The sequence below is a fragment of the Actinia tenebrosa genome, unplaced genomic scaffold, assembly GCF_029948245.1.
Source record: "Actinia tenebrosa isolate PJP-AT-01 unplaced genomic scaffold, QUT_ActTen_1.0 PGA_scaffold5__44_contigs__length_20552954, whole genome shotgun sequence".
In the NCBI taxonomy this organism is placed as follows: domain Eukaryota; kingdom Metazoa; phylum Cnidaria; class Anthozoa; order Actiniaria; family Actiniidae; genus Actinia; species Actinia tenebrosa.
In genome coordinates this window covers 2838404-2864771 of record NW_028292582.1, presented here as the reverse complement: position 1 = coordinate 2864771, position 26368 = coordinate 2838404, and the positions used below count along the sequence as shown (strand labels likewise).

At 39.7% G+C, this 26368-nt stretch overlaps 1 protein-coding gene and 1 non-coding gene across 2 annotated transcripts in view; both read right to left on the bottom strand.

The window, feature by feature from the left end:
- Positions 1-26368, bottom strand: part of LOC116289208 (adhesion G protein-coupled receptor V1) — a gene marked incomplete at its 5' end in the record, with an annotated part of 81044 nt that overhangs the window by 32204 nt on the left and 22472 nt on the right. Inside the window, 21 exons of the mRNA XM_089038007.1 lie at positions 195-495; positions 847-1003; positions 1454-1698; positions 2196-2355; positions 2981-3510; positions 3769-4135; positions 4768-5217; positions 5546-5703; positions 6062-6144; positions 7002-7392; positions 8156-8422; positions 9129-9535; positions 11059-11672; positions 12122-12458; positions 13084-13360; positions 13577-14025; positions 14612-14979; positions 15520-15746; positions 16687-16949; positions 17737-17989; positions 19208-19377. Of these exons, the coding sequence (XP_088894133.1) occupies positions 195-495; positions 847-1003; positions 1454-1698; positions 2196-2355; positions 2981-3510; positions 3769-4135; positions 4768-5217; positions 5546-5703; positions 6062-6144; positions 7002-7392; positions 8156-8422; positions 9129-9535; positions 11059-11672; positions 12122-12458; positions 13084-13360; positions 13577-14025; positions 14612-14979; positions 15520-15746; positions 16687-16949; positions 17737-17989; positions 19208-19377 (6474 nt within the window). The remainder of the gene's footprint in view (positions 1-194; positions 496-846; positions 1004-1453; positions 1699-2195; positions 2356-2980; positions 3511-3768; positions 4136-4767; positions 5218-5545; positions 5704-6061; positions 6145-7001; positions 7393-8155; positions 8423-9128; positions 9536-11058; positions 11673-12121; positions 12459-13083; positions 13361-13576; positions 14026-14611; positions 14980-15519; positions 15747-16686; positions 16950-17736; positions 17990-19207; positions 19378-26368) is intronic.
- On the bottom strand, positions 20422-25125 carry LOC116289209 (uncharacterized). Its single transcript, XR_016121338.1, has 5 exons — positions 22741-25125; positions 22336-22391; positions 22155-22243; positions 21975-22084; positions 20422-21400 (listed from the first exon to the last, which is right to left on the bottom strand). It is a non-coding gene; the product is annotated as an uncharacterized LOC116289209 (transcript).

The following is a 26368-nucleotide window of genomic DNA, read 5'->3' as shown; positions in this document are numbered from 1 at the left end:
ACATCGAGTGTATAAGCAGATTAAAAAATCTGCCTCAGTTATATTCACTCGATGTAGCATACACTTAACATATAGATCTTTACCGAGTGACAAAAACACTTTTCATAAAGAAATAATACTCTAGGGAATGACACGTGGACTTGAATGGGAAAATGCTTCGCCCAAAGGTAATAGTCTATTTGTTGTATACGTACAGTAACTAGATACTTTGTAGTCCTTGCCAGCTGTAGCTGTAGATGACGTCACCGTGAAATTGACAACGACATGGCCAAAGCGTCCTTGTTTTCGCGTGACTGTGAGATTAACGTAATGGTCGTGCTCAGAGACATTGCGTATGAGAGGAGGGTTAAATATGAACACTCCATAAGGATCGTCACTAGCGGCAACATTGATGATTGACTGGAGAGTTTCCTGGCCACCGAAGTCGGCACCATTATCGATTTTGATTTTAAACAAATATGATGCGAATTCCTCTGAAACGGAATCTTGCTTAACCTATAAGAACAACAATGTGAAGAAAATAAAAATTAGGAATTTTCTTTCATTAATTTACTATCGTTATTATCCATCGCCACCGCCACCGCCACCGCCGCCGCCAAAAATCCGGGTTGAATTGGCATTGCAGTAATAATAATTATGCCGGGTTTTTATTTTTAAAATAATGCTTTATTTTATTTTTTTATTTCGTCCCACAGTCCCAAAGTGCACTGCATACAAACTCGACCCAGTTTTTTTACTCACTCGAGTAATGGCTAATATCGCCAACAACATGAGGCGCTCAATAAAAGTACGTTCTGTTTGAAATGGACTAACACTATACTCATACTAAGTGGTTATTAACGATACCTGTATCACGACTAAAATGCTTTTCACTCCCGTGGTAAATTCCACTTGTCCACTCGTAGCATTGAATGTATCATCTGGTGACGAGCTAGATGCATTAAGAGTCGTTATTTGCCATGTTACTGGAGCTTTACCGATCTGACCAACACTGCGCAGAATCCTGTTGATGCAGAATATGATACCCTTTCAACAAGTGAAATGACAAACTTGAAGACGCAAATATACACCTAACTAAAGTGCAAGAATGTTGTCTTTTAAAATGACAGAATTACAAACAAGCAAACAAACGAATAAACAAGAAGGTAAACAAACAAACATGTATACAAGCAAGTAAGCAAACATACAAAAAGTAAACGAGCAAACAAACAAGTGAATAAGCAAGCAAACAAACAAAAAGTAAACAAGCAAGCAAACAAATAAGTATACAAACAAACAAACGAACAAGTGAACAAGCAAGCAAGCAAGCAAACAAACAAAATGAAAACAAGCAAGGCAAAAGAACTAGCAAACAAATAAACAAATAGCTAACAGCACAAGCAAACAAACAAGACACTAAAGAGACAGCACTGCAAACAAACAATTGAACAAACAAACCAAGAAAAAAACCAACCTTATTTCGAAGACTCCATTATAACGAGCAGATGGTTCACCTACAAGTAAGTTTCTTGATGACGGGTCAATCGAGATGATTCCTTCAGCTTTGTCATTAGCAGGAACAAGTACAACTACTGTCTTGTGGGAAGCATTGATTTTTGCATCATTATTGACTGTTTCAAGGATACATGTGTATTTTTGTGGTGGTTCAGGAACAGAATCATTGATTGCAAGCAACACGATTTCCTTCGTGCGGTCACCCTGTGGAATGAAAAGGATCAAAATTATAGGCCCGGCTTACTCACAGATCGAACCCTGAAACAACCTCTGGGCTGATCAAAGTCAGGGCACGGCTAACTCACAGATCCAACCCAGAAACAACCTCTGGGCTGATCTAAGTCAGGGCAAGGCTAACTCACAGATCAAACCCAGAAACAACCTCTGGGCTGATCTAAGTCAGGGCAAGGCTAACTCACAGATCAAACCCAGAAGCAACCTCTGGGCTGATCTAAGTCAGGGCACGGCTAACTCACAGATCAAACCCAGAAACAACCTCTGGGCTGATCTAAGTCAGGGCAAGGCTAACTCACAGATCAAACCCAGAAACAACCTCTGGGCTGATCTAAGTCAGGGCAAGGGTAATTCACAGATCGAACCCTTAAACAACCTCTGGGCTCATCAATTTCAGGGCACGATTAGCATAATTGATCGAATTTAGCGTGGTAGGAGTAGGAATCATGGAAAAATTAAGACCACACCTGTTCGAACGTCAATGTGCCGTTATATGGAGAGATCTGTGACGCAGCATTTGGTGACATACTCCAGTTGACATGGACTTCTCTGAATGCACCACCAAGCCTCTGGACCTCGAGGCGAGCCGTCGTACCTTCACCGACAGTAGTTCTAGACACTGTAAACCTGAACATAATGAAGATAATGAGGTTTAACTTTGTCCCTGAAACAGATGGACGAGAGGCGACCATAGCAACACCTGGGGAGGGGAGTTGTTGGTACATACAGTCAATTCAAAAAATGTTGTCGTCGACCAACTCAAGCCTACGCGACTGGACCGAAAGGAACTCTAGGTAGTAATCATTGAAGGCAAGTTGACTCCATAATTTTATCTGACTAGTTATGCCTGGTTTACAGCACAAACCTTCGTAGGCGAGCAGGAAGAGTTGAAGGAGACGTTTTTCTAATGCCTTCGTATTTTCGGATTCGTGAACTGAATCATAACTACTTGGTTTTTCTTTCCCTAAACCCGAAGACATGCATTTGATGGATTGTTTCTCGCCATTATTATCTTTATTACTAGTGGGAACAATTAATTCAGAACGAATATTTAACCGCTACAGTGATTTTTACCCATATTCCTTTCGGTCAAGTCGTGTAGGCTTGAGCCGGTCGACGACAGCGTTTTTTGAATTGACTGTATTCTCTACTTCACGTAACATCACTGGTTGGTCAGGTGGTGCAGGGGAGTGTAAGGTCAATGGGAGTGCATTTACACATATGTAATAATAAAGATAACTAGAATAATTACCCAAATACGCCGTAAGGATTATCGTTAGCTTTGATCACTACATCAACTCTACTCTTGGATCCAATCTTAACTCCATTGATTGGTCGTTCTATTGACACATAAAAAGCCTCTTCCACTTCAGGTATCCCATCGTCAACCACTGTAATATTGATGATTTTAGATGTTTCCCCATCCCTAAAGTAGACTCTTCCATCTGTTGGATGGAAGTCCGAACTACTTGCAGACGATATTGATCCAATAGTACGTGGTCTGACCGTATAATATAACCCTACTTCCCCAGCTGCACTTCCTGTACGTAAGACCTCAAGCATCACCGTCGACCCTTCTGAGGTTTCAATTTGAGAGTCAGACACATTCAAGTTCAGTTCACCCAGGGATTCATTGATCTTTGATATCACAACCTCAAGTAGCCTTGTTTGAAAGTCGACCCGAGGAGAGTTGGTAACTAGTGGAGTTGTTGGAGAGCCTGGAGCTAGAGTGACTGCTGTAATGTTGACATAAAATAGCTTGTTTTGCGAAGAATGGTTTCTCTACCGAATAAGACATAAATAACGCATGAGAACAAAAACATCGTTAGTGTATTAAGAGCAATTCTAAGGAATAGACCTTTTTGAACGAAATGTTTTCACATTTCAAACCACATTTTCACAAAAGTGTTGATAATCAAATAAGAAAACAATGCTCAAGGGAATGGCACGTGAAATGGGTAAAAGCTACTAACTGTAACGGGGACTTTTCTTGGTATAAGCTCAAAGGGAACCCAATCTTACACTCTTACAAAAACTTACATGGAGAATCTCGAAGGTGATATGGGTCGAGTTGACTCCATCAGGGATATCAATCGTGTCATGTTGCGCTATGAAGTCGACTCCGGCAACAGCCGCTTGCTCGTTGCCATGCAACCCTCCTAGCGGCTGCACCGGCTGGTACGACACAACCACGCCTCCTATCAGCCCTCCTTGCCTCGTGATCGTCAAAGTAATACTCTTATTGGTTGGTTTGGCTTCCTGTGACAGATACAAGATACTTGACCAGCCTATGACACCATGGGGTTCATCGTTGCCAGGGATTATTAGCGTTGCTAAGGCACGTGCTGTGTTGATGAGAGCTCCACGGCCTGGTTCGGAGGATCCTGTCTCATTCAGTCCAATGAGTCTGGAGACCGAAAAAGAATTATTTGTTCAAATTAGCAGATTGGGGCTGTGAAGCCAAATATAGGTACACCATGTATGTCCGCAATGACAATTCCATCTTCCCTTTGAGTACCAAATGAAGAACATTTTATACAATACATGAAGTACCTACTGAGAACAAGTCTAAACAAGTGACATTTTAAAGAACAAATTGTAAACGAGAAATGCCACTCGTCCTCAAATATGTGTAGATGTTACGTAAATATATTTTTATAGCAGACGAACTTTTTCAAATTCAGTTTTGTTTATGAGTGTTGTAGAAGAAATATTATCTATCTTTATAAGCCAGTAAAAGCGTATCTCTCATAAACATTTACAAAGCAAACTCAAGACACCCATGACGACCGTCGAAGGCGGGAGCACCAAGCGGGATTCGGGAGCAGGCCTTACCGAAATTTTTTTTAACTGAAACAATTGGAAGTGCGATTTCTAGTGTTTTGAGTGCATCTACAACATATTTATAGCATTGGCTATTGATATTTTGAATAGAAACAAGTAATTCAAAATATGCCGGCAAAATAATTGGGGGGAGGGGGGAGGGGGAGGGGGAGTGGGGAGAACTTCATAACAAAGCTCACACGAGGATTAAGTCACCTGATTTGAACTTGTTCGTCCAGCTCGGGTACATCGTCTTGGTGTACTGTCAAAGATATGTTTCGTGTCTTTTCTCCATTCGCAAACACAAGAGCTCCCGTTACAGGAGTAACCTCACCAGGGCTGAAGTTACCCGTTACATTCCATAATACCACCACACGACCAAATTGTCCGACTTCCCTAACAACTTCAAAAGAGACTAGAGTGTCTTGTTTTAACTCAGGTTGGATTTTCTTCAGCGACGCATCACTAAATCCCACTCTGCCATGAGCGTTGTCATTGGATAATATCGTGACAGTCAATTGTTTGTTTGGACCAACCACAGCCTTTCCTGATGCATTACTCAGAAGGATGGAAAATGTTTCGTCTTTTTCGGGTGTCGTGTCTTGAAGGATGGAAAAGTCAAGTTCAAGGTCTGTTTGCCCATTCTCGAAGGTTAGTTGTCCTTTCCTGTTTCAATATATGAGAATTTATATAATAAATGAAATATTTATAAAATACACATGTTAGCTACATGATTCCCGAGTGAATTGATACCGACGTAATTAGAGAATCGATCTGTAGATCGATGGGTAAGCCTTTACAGTTTTTCAAGTGTATTCGCTTATAGCACAGAACTCTATAATGCAGTTACACTAGTTCTCAATAACAGGCGCGGAAACATAGACACGAATCATTGGAAACCTCGCGTTTCCGACAACGTCATGAAGTAACCTCAATTGACTTTCACTAAAATCTACTTTGACACGACGTACTATGTCTAGAAAAATCTTCGTACCTTGGTATGAAGTCAGCCTGTGGTGATAGTTTCACGGGAACAAGGACACGAGAGACGGCAATACCACTGGCTGCAGTAACTAGCATCTGTAACTCACCAGCGAATGGGTCATTGATGATTACAGGTTGTACACTGGACGCACCCGGTAATGTGACGTTCTATCGATTGAAGTAATATGCTCGGTTAGAGCAAAAGTATGTATACCAAGAATATACAGACCATAAATTCAATGGACTACTTCGACGATACGGCGGCCATCTTGGACCGCAAGGCATTATTGGGCGTAGAGGGGGGCAAATAAAGCTTTGTTGCAGTAATGACGTCGATTGATATTGACAGCTCTTCACAAGAGAATAAGAACAAAGATGTATTAAGAGGGCACGTCGATTGCCGCCGTATCGTCAAAGTAGTCCATTCCATCCTATCAGGGAATCGGATTTTTTCCCGAGTTCCTTTACTTTCGCTATGACAGTATTGATTATAAGAATATGATGTCAAGAACATATGATTACATACCAGTTGTAAGACGAATGAATTCGCTGGAGAATCCCATGAATAGATCTTCAGTTGGTCAGTTCCATCCAATATAGACAAACAAGCTGTAACAGAATTCGAAAATGAAGTTAAACACGAAGTAACTGTAACTGGAAACATGTTATGTAATGAAATCTTCAATCCTGCGCTATGTCCCCCTTCCCCCCCTCTCTTATATATCCCTATACCTCAGTCAATAAAGAAAATTAGAAATGAAGAGGGATAAAGATAAATAAATAAATTTATTTTTTTCCGGTCCAGTATCCTAAAAAATCGTGCATTCTGATTGGCTGTTTGAGCGGGCGGTATTTTGTCAGTATCTGCCGGCGGTCGCGGTCCGGTATCCTTGGCCGCTAAACAACAAAACAAAACGAATAAAAAACAAGTAAGAAAATACGAGGAAAAAATACATAAGTTATTTACCGTCCTATAGTCGGTCCGGATAGGGAAAAACTGTGCCCTCGGTCTTGATAACGTATATTCAAGACCTCGTGCACAGTTTTTCCCTATCCAGACCTCCTGGCCGGTAAATAACATATATAGATTTTTACTGTTGCAAAGCTGGTCTTCACCATTTCAAAGTGAAAAGAATGTGTGCTACCGATGACACACAGTAGCTTGCATTCATTCCTTAGTTTTATGCTAATGGCGTTATGACGTTAGTGCTCTCATCTGAACGATGGGAGCACTACGCGAGGTGATGAAATTATGTAGATACCGTAATTTCACTGGGGTAAATATGAATGTAAAAACTGCACGGACGTGCCGTGCCATGATCGTAACGGTGCCGCATGCGTGCATGTAAAAGTAGTAATATCGGTACCCTATGCTTGGTTCATCGGAAGTCACTAATGCCGCACTGTGTCCGTGCCGTGTAACAGTTATACGTAATGTACTCTACGCTTACCGTTACAAATCATACCTTTGCCGTTGTAGCTGTACGTCTTAGCAGACTTCACTTCCACGGTTGGGATGCTCTGCATTGACGTGAAGCTACCACTTGTCGACCATTTATGGACTGCAACGTCTCCCTTAGTGTTCGCGAACACCAAGAAATGCTCCCCACCTTGTTCAAAATACTCAACATCTATTGGTCCCTTAGTAGAAATCTCCTGTTTCAACGCGAACTGATTGCCGTTCCATGTGAAGACGAGGGAATCGGTGTCGAAGGTGTTGCCAACACTGTCATAGAAGTTAGAGACAGCTAACATTTGGATTCCATTGATGGTAAAAACAGCAAGACCAGATGCTTTACGGGTTTGCTCAACAAGATTGGAATGGTATTTGAAGATTCCGTCTTGCAAATTGTACACCTGAAGCAATAAGGATTATCCCAAAAAAAAAAAGAAAAATGAAAAATTGATAACTAGAAAATTAATAACTGAAAGTAGTCTACAGTCAAACCAAACTTCCAACAAAAAAAATATAAATAAAGATACAAATACGAAAATAGAAAGTACAAAAATGAAAGAGACATTAACAAAAATTCAACACGATAAACCATGGGACAGTGCATTTTACATGTGGGCTGTTTCAAGAGACATATTTCTAAGATGGCGTCTCTCGCGTAGCGTAAAACGGTCTCATAATGCTCTGCAATGACAAACTCGACCCAGTTTTTTCATCAACCTCGGAATCATCATCATCATGTCCAGTCTCCCATCTCGGGGGTTATGGTGGGCAAGCCATCCTGATTCCTTTCTACGGCTTATACAGACAGGGGACGCCACACCTCTAGCTCTCTGCCCGACCTCAGAATGGCTAATACATATTACATATATCACTTATATATAAGGAGTATTTAATGCAGCAAGGAGGCCAGTAGAAAACAAGCGCCGCTTTTGATAGTCTCTATTCTTGAATAGTTGTGTATTAATGAATAAAAACACAGTATTCAAGAAAATGGCAAAATCTTCTTAAATAAATTGAAAGAGTTCAACTGGGAGCTGAATGTAAAGAAAGATAGGACAAATTTGAACCAAGCTGCATTTGCTACTAGAATGCTCTATGGTCGTGTGGTATAAAATGGGACAATATTATTGCACCGACTAAAAGGACTAAACAAGCGTTCATTACCTTTGAATCCAGCTTTGTTTCTCCAGCATTATTCTTTTGGTTTGCAATAACAAGATACAACTGATGGTTGTTGCTGAAAAACTTCACGTCAGAAGCGCCCTGGGTTGATATGTTTTGTACAAGTGTGACGTGGTAATCTCTATCTAATCGATACACACTCGACTTTGTCTCGGTTCGTCCTTCTTCTCCGTAGTTTGCAACGGCTAGATACGTTGAACCGTTATAGGTGAATGAATCGCAATTAACTGCACCATCACTTGGTATTGACTAATATAAAAAAGTAGCAAGAATAAATAATGATAATGGGTAAATAATGAAAAATAGATAATTAATAATGGTCCCTCTAGCACCTGACATCAATAAGATAATGAATCTTATCACCACGTATCAAAGATTGGCCCATTGTTCGGTTGCAATTTTGAAGTGCCAATTGATTGAGACCACTAATTGTAATCCGCTATTGTTTGAGTTCACTGATGTAATTTTGAATTAATTATCAAGTGCCAATATTCCAAAAGCCGATTCTTACCCGAAGGAGTTCCGTTTGGAAGAAGAATCCGAAAACAGCCTGGTTTGTCATATATTGGATCAATTAGACTCGGTCCAGATAATCTCAATCGTAGAAAAATGTCGTAACCAGAAATCGGAAAAGAAAGGTTTCTACCCAATCAGAAGCCAATAATTTAATTGATAAAGACAACAGTTTGTTTGCACAAAACCTAACTCCGACTTTCACCTTACTCGGGTCACAATACCCTCAATGAAGTGAGTCACCAAATGTCATTTGTTATGATCTTAGTTCATTGGTACTCAAAAAGCTTCACGAGCTTACCATGGGTTATTAAAAATGTGATTATTTAGCAAATATTTCCGTAAATGTAGCAGGCTAAATGATATTTAGAAAACACAATATTCTGAGCCTCTTAATCTTTCCGGTACGAGTTAATTATTGTAATAAATATATTTGCAGTACCTGGAGTTTCGTGTAGACACCCTGCCAACGATACAACGCTGACCCAGAAAAGCCATTCACATCACCACTGCTGTTATTTGTAAGCACCAGAAAATCGACACCATAGGCACTAAAACTGTACCAGCTTATAGCACCTGTGGTTTTGAGGCCCTGTATGGTCTCAAAGTGCACCACATCACCCGAAGTAGATAGAGCAGTGTTTGGTACTGTTTGGTAATCGACTGTGATGCGACCAAAGTTTCCCTTTTTACGCGAGACTTTAGCTTTTACAATCTTTGTAAACTCTTCGACATTGACAGTACTTGCAGATGAAGAGACGGACGTTATCTCTAGTTCACCGTAAGGGTAGTCATTCTCAGATACTGTTAGAAAAGCTTGATAGGGTGACTTGACCCGTCCACCATCACCTGAAAAAAATTCAGAAATGGGATCAGCTCCTGGAATCGATCGTGGTCTTTGTTCTCCGAGGAGAGTATGTCCCCGGCCTACATTCCCCTTGACATTCATTTGCGGAACAAGAGCCACAGGTTCGTTAGACACTGGTCATTAGGGACCGTTCATATTATTTATCGGAGGGGTATGGTTGATAAAATAGAAAAAGTACATAATTTCTCCAAACCCCCATTGGTATGCTCAATAGTTTTCGGGACACCCTATCTCGTTCCATCATTTTGAAGGCCCTACTTCATATAAATCATCAATTACTTGAAGACCCCTTTTTGCATAGTCTCCCTCGCATCCGTTTTTAGTGTCGGTCGTCACGCAACGCTCCCTCCCCACAAACGGCTGCTTACATTCGAACTACATTCCTTTCTCATTGTTTGGATCGTACCAATGAGGTCGAGCGTATTGTTTCCTATTGAGCCAATCACAGTGTCCGAAAGTATAAACATGCTGAGTTTCAATCGAGCTGCCGAAGAACATCCTCGAAAAAAATCGGTGCGGAATATTCGCCGTTTTCGACTTCACACCGTTCTTCCTCTTCTAGTGAGCTTATCTTCACAGAACTAACTCCTAAACTACGTAACTTTGAGACTTGGTCATCCATTAGACGTATTTATAGCGGCCTTTAGATACGACGACGTGTACGATAACGTAAGTCTTAGTCGATTTCCGATTTTTTTACAATCTAAAGTTTCAATTTATTTCATATACCATCAAGACAACAAAGAGATAGTGCCAATCTTTAAAAGTTTTAACTCGGACTCGTTCTCGTACTCGTCGTCGGACGTAAAGATCTCAATTAAAGGAGACACAACAACCACGATGTGACCAGACTCTAGTGTATATTTGTAGTCAAATACGAGAGGCAGAGCTTGATAAATTAGAGATTTGCCAAACCCTGTTGGAAGATTGTCAAAAATATCTTTTTTCTCTTCGACTAAAATTTTGATAGCCGACTTCTGATGCGCATTTAGATCAGGAATACCGAACTTTGAAGACACGAGGCCAAACATGTACACTTCTTCTATGAACGAACGAGTTGAGAATGCGAAATAAAAGATGCACTGTGATTGATCAGATCAAAAGTCCGCGAACGGTTCTCTAAATATGTAACCCGTCTTGTGATTGGCCAAATAATGAGAAAGGAATGTCGTTCGAATGCAAGCAGCCGTTTGTGGGGAGGGAGCGTTGCGTGACGACCGACACTAAAAACGGATGCGAGGGAGACTACTTTTTGCAAGGTGTCACTAAAATCTCAAGGTCCCCCATTTTCTCAAATATCCAAAAAAAATCCTTTCATAAATAATGAATGGTTCCTTAGTGTTACCCTAGAGAACGAAAGGTGCGTTATCTATTTCTTATTTGCACCAACAACAGCTCCTTCCTTCTCGAAAATCACATTTATAAGTGAAGAAGCTTCCTGTTAAAATATGAGTGTAAATAAATAAATAAATAAATAATTAAAGTTAAACATCATTTCGCTTACCGGACACAATCGACAATTCAATGACAAAGACTTCGTCCTTCTCAGGATGGGAATCCAGCAGACTATTGATGGTAAACTCTTTTTCATCTATTTTCTCCTTGAACTCCATTGTACCATTAACAGGGCTAACATCCAGTGATGCTGAACTATTAACCACCCGCCAACCAACCATAACAGTCCCAAAGGTGGCAACCTTACGGACAACCTTAAAAGTAGCACTTGTCGTTGCTCCATTACCAGGCTCAGATATCGTTTTCTCTATTGTTTCAAAACTGAAAACACCTCGAGCGTCATCGCTGTGCCTAATGCAAACTTTTGTCTTTTCGTAGCCATATCGTAATGGGCTGTCAACCTTCTTCAAGTTGACTGTAAAGCACTTGTTATCCTCTGGTTTGGAATTTTCTATCGTATAAATAGTGATGTTTTGTTCTCGTTGGCGATCGTAGAATTTTAGAATGCTACGTGGCGGAGTGTATGCTGGGATATAGAAGTCTGTATTTCTCTCGGCTGTTTTGCTGTTTTCAACGTAATATTCGACACTGATGTTTCCCAGGCTTCCTTGGGTTCGTTCGACAATGACGTCAAATGCTCCAGTACTTTCATTGACGTAATAACTAAAAATATAGAATAATCCATATTTGTATTTTAATAAACGAGAAAGGAAGTGATTGGGGGAAAGAAACAAGGAGAGAGAATGAAAGATTAGAGATGTAGGGATGCAGGGATGAAGGAAAGAAAGAAGGAAAGAAGAACAACTAAGGAAAGAAGGAAACCAGAAGGAAACCAGAAGGAAAGAAAGAAAGAAAGACAGACAGACAGACAGACAGAAAGAAAGAAAGAAAGGGAGGGACAGAGGGAGGGAGGGAGGGAGGGAGGGAGGGAAGGAAGGAAGGAAGGAAAGAGGGAAGGAAGCGCTGACATATATTACTTCAATACAAAGTCCAAGCATAGAATTTTCTAATTTGTTGTTCCAAAATTAAAATATGGTTATCCCCTACCTCAAAAACTCTAAAACACAGGGGACAGCGGTAGTATCAGTCTCTTCTGGCCATTCATTCCTTACCTTGTCTTGCTAAAGCCAAGCACCCCGTTTGGATTATCATTACTATTGATGACCACAAGAGCTGTTCTGTACTGACCAACACGAGGAACACCACCACTAGTATTATGAGGATTTTCCAACAGCTTAACCCCAGTAATATTCACAATAAACACTTCATCAAGTTCTGGCTGGTTTTCATTGATGATATGCACTGGGATTTTACCCATACTTTGCCCATTCACTATATCGATAAAGCTATTAGTTGCAGTAAAGTCAACGCCTGATACAGCTAGTTGCTGGTCTGCCGTAATGTCCGCGGTGCTGGCATTTTGGATTTGATAGTATACTCGGATCGAACCTGGAATTTAAAAATTAACATCTTTAGTTTGGAGGAAAATATTTCTCAGTTGAACAGCGAGTCTTAGAATACTATCTGCTTGAATACTATCTTGCTATCCTCGCGGGGCTAATCTTGGCGTTCATGATTTCTGATTCAAAAACTAAGGTTCTTATTCATAGGCCATGGCAAGTATTGATGCACAGCAGAGGCAATTATCAATAGGTCCTTCAAGCAACACCATATAAGTCATGATCACAATGGGACCACAATGTACCATGTTCGCTATCTTAAGAAAGGTCTACGCATATACCACTTGGTAATGTTTCTGGGAAGTGCATATGGTCTGGATGTCTGGGTTTCGGCTTCTACCAATATAAAATTTACTCCGTGTATAGGAAATAGAGTCAAAACACAAGTACATGAGTCGCGATTAGAGATGCCTCGGTCGCAGAAACACGAAAAGCGTTCTAAAGGTGTTGACACACGATGTGACATCATCACAACGTTGCATAAAAAAGGCTCTTTTTGGGGTGTCACACGGTGCGATGTAGTATGCGACCGTCGTAGAAGTAGAAATTACTCGCATTACGTCGCATGCAACACACCGTGTGTCCGCACCATAACACATTCCATAACCACTTACCAATTGTACCGAACAGCCTTGTCACAATGAGAGTCACATTGTTGTCTTCATCGGTTCGCAATATTCGAGAGCTTAGTTTGAACTCTACCACTCCATGTGGCTCGTCACTGGCCTGTATGGAGATGGTTGCTGTCGTCTGGTCTGGGTTCAGGATGGCTGCTCCAGAATCTGCTATCTCATATGTCTTAATACTTGTTAATTCGACAGTGAAAACCTCGTTTGGTTCGGGCTTGGCATCTGCCGTCACTTGGAAAGTAATGTTTGCTGCTGTTTGATACTGAACAAAATAGGAGGAAGTTGTTGGAAAGTTGACAAGAAAATTGTCATTCTCGCTTAACGATTGCGCACAAGAGGGCATATGAATACACTCAAGCGGAGTATCTTATTTTCAAGAATGACACGTGGTCTAAAACAGGAAAACATAACGCACAGGGTAAAGAAGTCTGTTCAATCGAATTCAACTAATTTTTACAATACCATATATCTAGTTTACCTGGGAAAAAGTCAGGTCACCACTAAAAGGATCAAAGTCACGTGACACATTTCCACCACTGATAACCCACGACACAGTAACCCGGCCTGCAGCGGGGCTTGACCTCTCCACCAAAAGTGACACATTAGTTCCTTCCTTAGCAACCACTGACTGAGCCTCTCTGTTGAATCCAACCTTACCAGCCACCACATCATTGGCACTGATGACTATTGTCAAGTTGTTTCCATGACCGCTCGTCACTTTAGCGCCGTTAGTAGGATTGACCAGCACAATAACAATCGCTTCGTCTGGTTCTGGTTTATTGTCGTCTAATATTTCGATAGTTGCTGTTTTTTCGGTGTCGCCGGGTTGAAATGTAAATGTGGCCCCGTCGCCGTTGTAATCGGTTCCCTTGGTTGCATTACTTGTAGAAGATATTTTCCACTCAACATTCACTTTACCAATTGTGCCTTTGTCAATAAAAAAAACGGTTAGAACTTTCGTATAATAAAGGTTAACAATCTGAATAGAATTGATGATAGTGGTGGCAGAGTTCATGTTGATATCATCGGTAGTGATAATGATGGTAACGATAATGTTGGCATGTCAAAGTGTACAATAATTTCGCTGGTATTAATGAGGATGATGCAGGGACTACAATTGGTGGTGATGATGATGATGATAATGATGATGAGATGGGGATGATGATGACGAAGATGATGACGATGATGACGATGGTAATGATAATGATGGTAATGATAATGATAGTAATGATAATGATAATCATGATAATGATGATGACGAAGATGATGATGATGATGATGATGCATGATGATGATGATAATGGTGATGATGATGATGATGGTGATGATGATGATGATGGAGAGAATGATGACGATGATGAGGATAAGGATGATAGTGTTAGTGGTGTATGGTGACTTTAATGAGGATGGTGCAGAGGCTATTGTTGCTGATAAATGTTATAATATTGGTGGTTATAATGATTGTATCAATAGCTGTTAATTGCATCATTAACCACTACCAATCCTTAATTACCTCCAAGCCTTTTGACGATGAACGTCACACTAGCATTCTGTTCCTTCAATGTCTCCCTTGATCCTTCCGTACCAGCAGCAGGTGATCTAGCCACTATGACAAAACGACCATTTGCATCGTCGTTTGACAAGATTGTCACATTAGCTTCCCTTGGCTCAGCAAGTCGGGGTGGAAGAGCAGGAGTCATGTCCACCATTTCAACCCTTTCCAGAATTACTTGAAACATCTCATTGAGTTCAGGAATTGTGTCGTTTAGTAATTTGATTGGTATGTCAGCCGTTGAGTTGCCGTTAGGAATGATTATTGAGGCGTTGGATTCAGCTTTGTAGTCTTCATCAGGGATAGAGCTGTTGGGTAGTGCCACAGTGCTGTAGAAGGAAAAATAATATGATATCAATATGATTTGTGAAGGTTACATTCATTACATTCAATCGAAGAAGTCGACAGATGAATAAAGACCAGGAAAAAACAAGCAAAAACAAACACACAAACAAAAACAATCTAGCAAGAACGAACGAACGAACAAACAAACGAATAAACAAACAAACAAACAAACAAACGAAAACAAACAAATAAAAAATAAGTTAAAATACAAGAATATGAAAACAAGCAAGTAAGTTCCAAACAAATAAAAACAAACGAAACAAGTCAGTCTAGCAAGAATATGGGAAATATCTGCACGGCATTTTTACAGACAAACAGTCTACAATCAACTCTATTTGGGGTTCTTTGAGAATTGGAAATCAAGAATACCGTGAATCAAGCTGGAATCGAGCGAATGAGCTAAGAAAGACTGAGAATCACAAAAATCCACAAAAATCCCAATCCTTAAAAAGACTCCCAAATATGAGAGTTGCCTGCCGGAGTGTCGCCTATGTACTTGAATCACGATGCCAGTTTATCTATACCTGTAATATAAACGAACATCACCGAAGGTACCGTAATCTCTCTTCACTGCAAGATGCACAGTCATTGTCTTCTTGTGGTTTCCTTCTATTACGTCGTACGCCTTGCGAGCGAGATGTATGACGCCATGTGGTTCGTCATTGGCTGATATTGTTATATTAGCAACACGTGACTGGGGATTGATCTTTGCTTTACCACTTGTCACGTTCATCAGGTGAATTTGTATAACCTTAGAAAATGAAATAATGAATTCAAACAAGCTCCTCTCTACAACATTGGGCTTACCACAAGCCCGCCAAATTGACAAAGTGGGTATCAATAGAGGTTTTGCACCATCACGTGCCCATCCCATAATACTGCTTGGGCTTCCTGTGGTTAGATGGCAGAACAATAAAATCCCTTTGCTCTCGGGAATTTATTTATTTTTCATGTATAACGATTGTATTGTTCCTGCCATCTAACATGGCTGCCGTCACGTAAGCCTCTGTAGACCTTTGCCGAGTTCCAAGTTACCGCTGTGTTCCTTGATTACAGACTCATTTACTCAGGGTTAGCCTCGTATCAGTGTTTAAATATTCACAAATACCGACAGTAAAGTAAAGAATGCATAAGTTCGAAAATACAAACACTTTAGAATTCTACGGATTTTCACTGGACCACATAAATATTCTGCCTAAATCGAGGCTATTCCTGAGCAAAAACGAACTCGAAACTGGAATATTGCAAATCAAATTGAAGCAGTGACTTCTAAATTCCAAGCAAACGAACAACCCACAAAAAAAAGCCGTCAACTGGCTGGAAAACTTTAAACATGACCATGATTAGTATATGATTATTGAATATTTTGGTACATACAGCTGATGGTAGTGTATGGCTGATGGGGGCCGGGGGATTGTAAAAGTTTCCTTAGTCAGTACAAAATAGCTAGGAATCCGGCCACGAGACAGAACACCCACTACCTGTCAATAGACCCCTTGCATGTAACGTCAAAGCAGCTCATTTTGGAGGACAAAACAAAAGAATTTCAATCTCCTGAGAATAGGAAACCTTTTGCTATGTCCTCCAAATTGAGATGCATTCCGACGTGCTGCAAGGGGTCTATACTTGGTCTCAAGAAAGTTAATGTAGATAAAAGTCAACGATACATATTCTTTAGACATCTCACTGACCTCATCAATTTCCGGGATATCGTCAGATAATATATCAAAATGTAATGTCTTCACTCTTTCTGATGACCCAGGTGGAAACAAAAGGTTTCCACTGACCGGTGTGACGTCACTGGATGGTCGGGCTCCGTTCAGTGCCACGGCTTCCCAATAAATCTCAGCTGCCCCATCAGTACCAAATGTACGCTCAATTTCAAGACTGACAGTTTTGTTTGAGCCGGTTGAAGGTTCTTCAGTTGTGACACTGCGCGAGCTACTTTTAAACTCTATCAAGAGAAAAATGAAATCGGAAAGTCATATCTATCCAGATTTTTCTTAGTTTGGTTTTAAATTAGTCGAAGTTAGACGTCTTTGAAAATGGAATATCCAGCATTAGTATAATTTTAGACTTGAATACAGAGTTTAATAATCACTGCTCGAGCGGTGACTATGAGGTTTCCCAAAATTAAAACTGGCGTGGAATATTGAAATACCAAATATGAATAACTGATACTAAGGCCCCGTCCACACGTATCCGCAAATTTTTGTATCCGCAAATTTTTTTTTACGGATACGGGTTGCGTCCACACGTGTCCGCAAATTTTTGTGTCCGTATCCGCAAATTTTACAAAAACGGATACGTGTGGACGGTGCGGGAAACGATTCGAATACGCTGCGTGTGGACGCAAACATTTTCGCATCCGCAAAAAATAATTTGCGGATACAAAAATTTCCGGATACGTGTGGACGGGGCCTTAACCATCTATGGAAAATTTGAAATTCAGTTCTGGATCATTTTGCATTGACTAGCGACTGACTAGCCTATCATAGTGTGAGAACGCTTTTATGTTTCCATATGGACACGATGCTAGTCAGTGCAGAACAATAGCTATTCAAATTGAAAATGATTTGGAAAGCTTTTTTTTTTTTTGGTTCTGCCGTCTTTTGCCTGCACCCCGCCCTCCCCACCCTCAACAAAATCCTGGGTCTGCCTCTGGTCTCATTTTGGTTTTGAGCGGTATACCAGTTTCCTGAGAGTCTCCTAACATCATCCTAAAATCTACTGCACCTTACCTATTAGACCATAAGGGTAGTCGTTGGCAGCGATGGTTACAAGACATTCCAGAGGACTTCCAAGCAACGCATCCTCATCAGATGACAGGAGCCTAATAGTGAACATTTCATCGTATTCCGGGGTATCGTCATCCACTATTTGTATTGGTACTGAGGCACTTCTTTGTCCGTCTTGGAAGGTGATGTTCTTGTACAGGATATTATAGTCTGACGTGGAAGCTGAGTTTGGAATGACTTCGAAGTAAACAGACACCTAAAATACAAACAAAAAAAACCCGAAAAAGTAAGATCTAAAACTAAATCTTATTCATGATATTCCCTCAAGAGTTAGTCAGTGATGAAAATGTTGCTTCACTGCATGATAGTCATGTTGATAGTCATAGTAACAGGTAGACTCCTACGCAGACGTTCTTAGTGTTTGTCACGCGACGTTTCCCTTCCAACGAACGTCTGCTTGTAACGAGTGAAAAATCCTCGATAGAAATTTCGTGCCAACTCGGAAGGAAATCCGCATGCTATCAAATGTTTTGCTTTTCTGATTCATAAAAACTTCGATCGCTTGTTTCTGGTAAGAGCCCAGGTTAATAATTTTGAAAATATTGCAAACATGCTGAAACGTTCTGAACTACGAGATACGCAATTTTTGATGTCGCGAAGTTAATCTCGATTCACCAATCAGCATGTCAGTCAATGTTTGGAAAAGAATGTTCTGCTCAAGTAAGCAGAAGTTGGTAGGGAAGGAAACGTTGCGTGACAGTCACGAAGAACATATGCGTGAGAGGCTAATAGACCCCCCATTCACGGTTCCCTGCGCCATCTTGAAAGGTAGCCGGGCCATTGCGTTGAAGCGAGACGAACGGTGAGCTTGCAATGATAGGGACCTGTGAATAATTGTCCAAGATGTTAAAAAAGGGTCTCTATTATTGCAAGCTCACCGTTCGTCTCGCTTCGATACAAAGGCCCGGCTACCTTTCAAGATGGCGCAGGGAACCGTGAAGGGGACTATTGACAGAAGGTCAACCGCCACCCGGGTAGCTCAGTTGGTAAGAGCGTCGGTCTGTTGTGCGGGAGGTCGTGGTTCAAGCCTCGGCCGGACCAACACTCAGGGTCTTAAGATAACTGAGGAGAAGGTGCTGCCTTTGTAATAATATCTGCAAATGGTTAGACCTTCAAGTCTTCTCGGACAAGGACTTTAAACCGTAGGCCCTGTCTCCTAACCCTTCCTAACCTACAGTAAAAATGGGGGACATAAAAGAACCACTGAGGACGTTAAAAGAACCACTGAGGACGTAAAAAGAAACCCTGGCAGTGACCACCCTCAGTGCCTACACTTCATACTAACCATCTCTCATGCTTGTAAATTGCATAAAGCAATCTGTCATTCACAACTCCATGTAAAGCGCCTTTGATTATATCCACATATTAAAGGGCGCTATATAAATCATAAATCATAATCATAAGGTGTACGTACTTCACCGAAGTGTCCCGCTGTTCTTGTAACATTCACAATTGCACCTGCGTAAGGTTCTGTAACATCGACATTACTAGCAGACAGCTGGAACACGCCGCTTGCATTATCGTTCTTCAAGATCCTGATCTGAGCGATATTATAACGACCAATGACGGGCGAGTTGGTTGGAACTAAAAATATTTATTAAAGATACTTAGTCAACAAAAACAATATTCACTGCATAGAATAATGGATTTCCTGCACCGCAAATGTGAAGCAAGTTTAAAGTAAATACCACATTTGTTCCAATTTGCTTATATTTGCTTCAGTACAAATCTGTGATTTGCCATCGGTTTTGCGCATGAAGCAAAGCCGGTAAATGCCGTCTTTGATTTAGATTTGGCGATCAGAGTAAAATGTTAGTGCTGTTGTATATTTGCGTTAAAATTGCATGCGTGCAAACCTGTTAGTAAACTCAATATTTACTACAAAATTGACTATCTGCAAATGTGAATAATCTTTAATATTTGAAAACGAAGCAAATGTGTAGAAAACTGGTTATTTGATTGTTTTCTGCTTCAAGAGCAAATGTGAGTAAAGTTAAGTATAAAGAAATTGTTTTGCTTTGTTGGTAAACGACCAAATTTGCTCGCGTTTGTTAGTTAAACAAATCTATGTCGACTGCCATATATTTTCAAGGCTGCCTATGCATCGCAAAACTCGTATTTGAACACCTTTGCTTCAGGAGCAAATGTGAGTAAAGTTAAGTATACAGAAATTGCTTTGCTTTGTTGGTAAACGACCAAATTTGCTCGCGTTTGTTAGTTAAACAAATCTATGTCAACTGCCATATATTTTCAAGGCTGCCTATGCATCGCAAAACTCGTATTTGAACATTTTTGCTTCAGGAGCAAATGTGAGTAAAGTTAAGTATACAGAAATTGCTTTGCTTTGTTGGTAAACGACCAAATTTGCTCGCGTTTGTTAGTTAAACAAATCTATGTCAACTGCCATATATTTTCAAGGCTGCCTATGCATCGCAAAACTCGTATTTGAACATTTTTGCTTCAGGAGCAAATGTGAGTAAAATCATGTTTCTTTTCGAGATAAATAACGAAATTTGCTCGCATTTCCAGTGAACATATGTGTACCACCTATACTCGCTATATGCATGATGTTTTCAATATTTATATTGTAAATTAATGTATTAACCAAACATTGCATTGATACTCAGGTTACATCAAGAAAAAAATTTATTGCTCTTTGACAATAATGACAGAAATAGTATTATTACAATTTCATTTTGACATTTGTTTTGTCCTGTCTCCCTGAACTGCAACAAATTGATACTTCATTTTGACGGACGTTTTTGGGGTTGTCAACAAGTCAACTCGTAAAGGGCTTTCAATAGACGTAATCGGCTAACGTGCTGCTATGTACGTTACCACCCAATTCAAACCTTCTGGGAATAGAATAGTTTGTCTCTACGAATTCAACTCTAAAACCAAAATATAACTACCAATGAAACATTCCCAGAATTGAATTGGGTGGCAACGTACGTAGCAACACGCTAGCCGATTAGGTCTATTGAAAATAATCGGCCGCATATTAAATCACAATGATCGTACTAACATGAAGTATCGCTATGGAGGCTAATTTGTGAATGCCGTCCTTATTTAAGGACGTGCATAATTAGAAATACCGATAGGAAAATAAAATGCATCAATTAATGTATTCAATGAGTACAAAGCTATTTCGGCCAAATGCTGTAGATAATATATTAATCAATGGTCTGGCCACATTAGCTTTTTACGCATTCACTCAATCAATTAGCCTATTTAAGAGAAAAGGCTGGGGCATCAATGTGAGCCAATCTCTTAGAAGGAGGTCCCACCCTTCTCTCTAAACTCATGTTAAGACTTTTTTGAGATTTCCTCCTCTTTGACTTTTTGTCCAAAACTTTCATCAGTTTAGTGACCTCCTCGCTTCTCCATGGGAGAGGTTTCAAAAGAAAGAAGTCCCTTTTCTTTCTTTTGCTCCCCTCTTTTTCCGAATCGGACTCTTCCGATGGATCCTCGGCATCTAACTCGTCTTCGGATGCCGACTCTTCCGAGGACATAAAATCCACTGTCATGACGTTGCAGTATTTTTTTTGTTGTCATCCTCAGCTATGGACGTAGACTGGTTGAGCGCTTTGATACGATTGGCCTTTTTCTGAGAAGAGACGAGAAGGATCGACAAATAACATTGTCAAACGTGGTATCATAATGTAATGGATTGCGCATACGACATGATTAGACCACAGTACTTTGGAATTTGAACCTATAAAATGGCCTCGCGTATCGATTTCCAAGGCTAATAATTCAATCGTCGGATAACAAAGGAGCGGTAATGAATAGTCACAGCGTCATATGAGACAAGATACACACTGGGGGAAATTATATTCACTCTAGCTCTTCTGTTATTCGATGATTGAATATTAACCCTGGAAAATCAGTAAATATTTATTTTGCTTATTAATTGTCTCATGTATACCAGATGTCCTCTTTATTAGCCCGGGTGCTAAAAATTATCAGAAGTAATAAGAAATCGCCTATTGTTATTAAAATTTCTTTGTTTCTTATTGTGAGCGAGTTTCATTAAAGGCCAAGAAACCTTTCAAGATACCTTTCCTACTGGTCAAACGGGACAAATTGAAAACCGAAACCATTGTTTTACTATATTATATGAGAAAAAGGTTCAACTCTCAAGCTGTTCACGAAAAAGTTTGATGTGCTTTTTTACTTACCGAGTTCAGTCGCGAACGCTTTCTTTGCTCTTTCAGCACTTGCGAGTCTTTCTTTTGTTCTTTGTTTTGTCTTTGCCGCTTTTTTGTTTTGAAATGCACTCTCATTGCTCCTGTTAATCAAAATTGGAATTGTGTAAGCTATAAAGTCTTGGATCACTTATCATTAATTTAAAAACTTACTCATAATTAGCGCGGTAGAAGTCTTTGAATCAGTGCTTCGAACTCCTGCCAAGATCGCGGCATTTATTTCCCTATCTTGATCATTGAATCTGTAATAAATACCAGCGATTGATTGTTTAGGTATAGGTAGGGTAATTCCAATGACAATAACTGAAACAGTATGAATATAATAAAGACTTACTTTTTTGACAAGTCCCATTTTTTATCGCTTTTGTCATAAACTGCTCTTACATTGCTCTGCGATAAAAACAGACGAAAAGTCAATACCAGTAAAAGTAAAATTTCGTAGCCTTTGACATTGATATTTAATCAGTAAAAATCTCGCTTCAGGGTGTAAAGCACGAGAGCTCAAGGTGCAATCGTTCAAGTCTAAAGAAGATACATATATACATTGGGTTGAAACCTTTTAGCTATTACGTGTTTACTACCAATAAGAGATCACTAGCAATTTGTTAATCACAGCGCGGGATTTGTAACAGACCACAAGTAATGCATGGTAAAATAAATTTGCAGCATCAACCGTAACTAACTTTGCGCGCCAAAACTAATGCGAAACAGAAAATTCAAAGCTTGTTGATTGACTTACCGATAGTTCCTTGGGAAGTCGTTTTGATTGCCTTGTTTTCTCTGCTGTTTCATTCAGCGCTAACTGAACTTTTTCTTCTATACTTTTGTTGAAGGCGTCTTGCCTTTTAAAAAACTCGTTTAACTGATTAGCGATGTCCGCTTGGCTATCTCCGTGATCTTCATGATCCGTGGTATTTCTTGGTGGAAGGAGGCTCAGGAAGCTTGACCTACGATGATTTTCGGTAGCAGTTGTGCGCGGAGTTTCGAACAACTGTGAACCACCACTTGGCAAAACTCGGCTTGTCTCATTAAGAACTGGGGTACTAGCTTCCAGAGGTTCTTGAATTAAACTTGTGTCAGTTGAAGAATTACCCGCATGCTCAGCTGGATCGGTGATCTGCGGCCTTGTCTTTCCCTGACTCTTGCTGGCTCTCTTATCTTGATCACGACGACGACTTGGCTTGTTAGGAGGCAGTCTGGCCATTTTTTACCACGATCGTTCAGTTTGAAACAAGGAATACACGTGTTCTGGACAAAAGATATTTGAAAGTGGCTACCACACACTCAAGTTTACCGCGCCTTAAGACTGTTCGAGTATTAGATTTCAGTGATCTTAGTTCTGGCATGCGGTTGGTTAGATTTGCGCTGTTTGGATAAGCTGTAACGCTATTGGCTTAAAGTAAATACAGCACGTGGTTCTTACATGATATGAATTTCAAAGGTCATAATTATTAATTGAAATATGATCGGTATTTCCTGTTTGCATAGAGTCCATTCAGTGAAACTGTTGAATAGTTGACGTCACCTAAATTAGATAAGTTAGTTAATATTTTAGTTGACGTCAACTAAATACTCATCTAAGTTATAAGATACATTTATCTAACTATTCAACAGTTTGACTGAATGCACTCTACACTCCCAAACGCTCCCTTTTAAAATCAACTCCCTTTTAAAATCAACTGATAAACTTGACCAGACACGTGACAATAATTTAAATGGAATACCGGTATGGGATTCCTGTGTTCCGGTACAGTTCCCGCCAGACAACCATGAAACAAATCCGAGAAACATGCCGTCAAATTCAAAGCGAAAATACTGTGAACACTGCAAAGAGTTTGTTTCCTTGAGGACATTCAGACAACATGTAGATTTATATTTCAACAAAAAAGGAGAATAAGTGGGAAATATGCGGTGAATCTTCCGAAGAAGAACATACCGATAGTGATACAAGCTTGAGTATAAATGGGGACAACAGTATAGATTTTGAAGCGACTTCGAGTTGTGAAGATCGAAATCCTCAAGGTATTTTAAGTTTTAACTGTAAAAAAAAGTTGTTTAAGTTTTTTCATGGGTTTTATTTTATTTCTCCTATTACAATAAATAACAGTTTGTTATGAAACTATGCTTAATAAAAATATATTTGCTTTGGTAGGTGTCAACATTGCAGAATTAGAAACGGAAGATCGAAACTTAGTTGGTCTTTCTGAGGGAGAGAGTGATGATGAATTTATATATCACGAAAGGAGACCAGAGCTACAGGAAGTATGGGACCTGAACGACATAGACGTTGACTGTGATTTCAGGGTCAATAAAAACCTGTATTCAGTGGATGTTAATGTTTTGGGTACATTGGATAAAGTAAAAGGTCTTGTTCATTGGCTGCTACTATTCGTATGTCTATGGTCTTCATTTTGTAGTCTCTCAGATAATGCAATTGATATTCTATTGAGTTTCTTGAAAACTTTCTTTGAAGCACTGGGATCAACGGTGCCCATGGTTCCCATGGTAACAGGCTTGGCTATGCTGATTCCAAAGTCATTGCATTTGCTCAAGAACAAATTGGGACTAAATCAAGATAAATTCATAAAGTTTGTAGTTTGTCCAAAATGTGAGAATCTGTATAATTTTGATGATTGTTACACTCTACAATTTGGAAAGCATGTCACAAAGAAATGCACATTTGTTGAATTTCCACACCATCGCCAGCAATTCCGTCGAACACAATGCAATGAATCACTTTTGAGAGAGGTACATTTGAAAGGTGGAAAAACTAGATTATATCCCTACAAAGTGTACTGTTACAATAGCATAGTGTCTACTCTGGAACAGTTTTTACAACGACCAAATTTCATGACAAAGTTAGAGAGCTGGCGTGATAGAAATGTACCAAAATCATTTCTTGCTGATGTATTCGATGGTAGACTATGGAAAGAATGGCAGTATGTAGATGGAAAACCTTTTTTAGCTGCAGCAAAAAATTATGCTTTTATGCTTAATGTTGACTGGTTCCAGCCATTTAAGCATTCAATATATAGTGTTGGAGCCATCTACATGGTTTTAATGAATCTTCTTTGATTCATTTACAATCCGATATACAAGATACTTAAAAATATATATTAATATCATATAAATAAAGAAAAAGCAGAATAGAACTCTAGTTGAGATAAATCTTATATTGTACACTAGAAATACTTATAATCTCTGATTTGAAAGATAGTGATCTTTTAATTTTCTTTTAAAGGAAAATGTTTTTAAGTTTTTGATATGCATTGGCAGTGTTTTCCAAAGAACAACAGCACTAAATGATACAGTTTGCTATCCTATATTTGTTCTCATTTTTGGTTTATATATGTTTTGGTTACATGTATATCTGGTGTTGTATGAATGCAAGGAGACTACTGGTATTCTGGAACAGAACGAGTGACGTCATGTATGTGAAAGATCTTTATGCTGTGAGATTACTGGTATTCTGGAACAGAAAGAGTGATGTCATGTATGTGAAAGATCTTTATGCTGTGAGAATACTGGTATTCTGGAACAGAAAGAGTGACGTCATGTATGTGAAAGATCTTTATGCTGTGAGAATACTGCTATTCTGGAACAGAAAGAGTGACGTCATGTATGTGAAAGATCTTTATGCTGTGAGATTACTGGTATTCTGGAACAGAAAGAGTGACGTCATGTATGTGAAAGATCTTTATGCTGTGAGAATACTGGTATTCTTGAACAGAAAGAGTGACGTCATGTATGTGAAAGATCTTTATGCTGTGAGATTACTGGTATTCTGGAACAGAAAGAGTGACGTCATGTATGTGAAAGATCTTTATGCTGTGAGAATACTGGTATTCTGGAACAGAAAGAGTGATGTCATGTATGCGAAAGATCTTTATGCTGTGAGATTACTGGTATTCTGGAACAGAAAGAGTGACGTCATGTATGTGAAAGATCTTTATGCTGTGAGATTACTGGTATTCTGGAACAGAAAGAGTGACGTCATGTATGTGAAAGATCTTTATGCTGTGAGAATACTGGTATTCTGGAACAGAACGAGTGACGTCATGTATGTGAAAGATCTTTATGCTGTGAGATTACTGGTATTCTGGAACAGAAAGAGTGACGTCATGTATGTGAAAGATCTTTATGCTGTGAGATTACTGGTATTCTGGAACAGAAAGAGTGATGTCATGTATGCGAAAGATCTTTATGCTGTGAGATTACTGGTATTCTGGAACAGAAAGAGTGAGGTCATGTATGTAAAAGATCTTTATGCTGTGAGAGTACTGGTATTCTGGAACAGAAAGAGTGACGTCATGTATGTGAAAGATCTTTATGCTGTGAGAATACTGCTATTCTGGAACAGAAAGAGT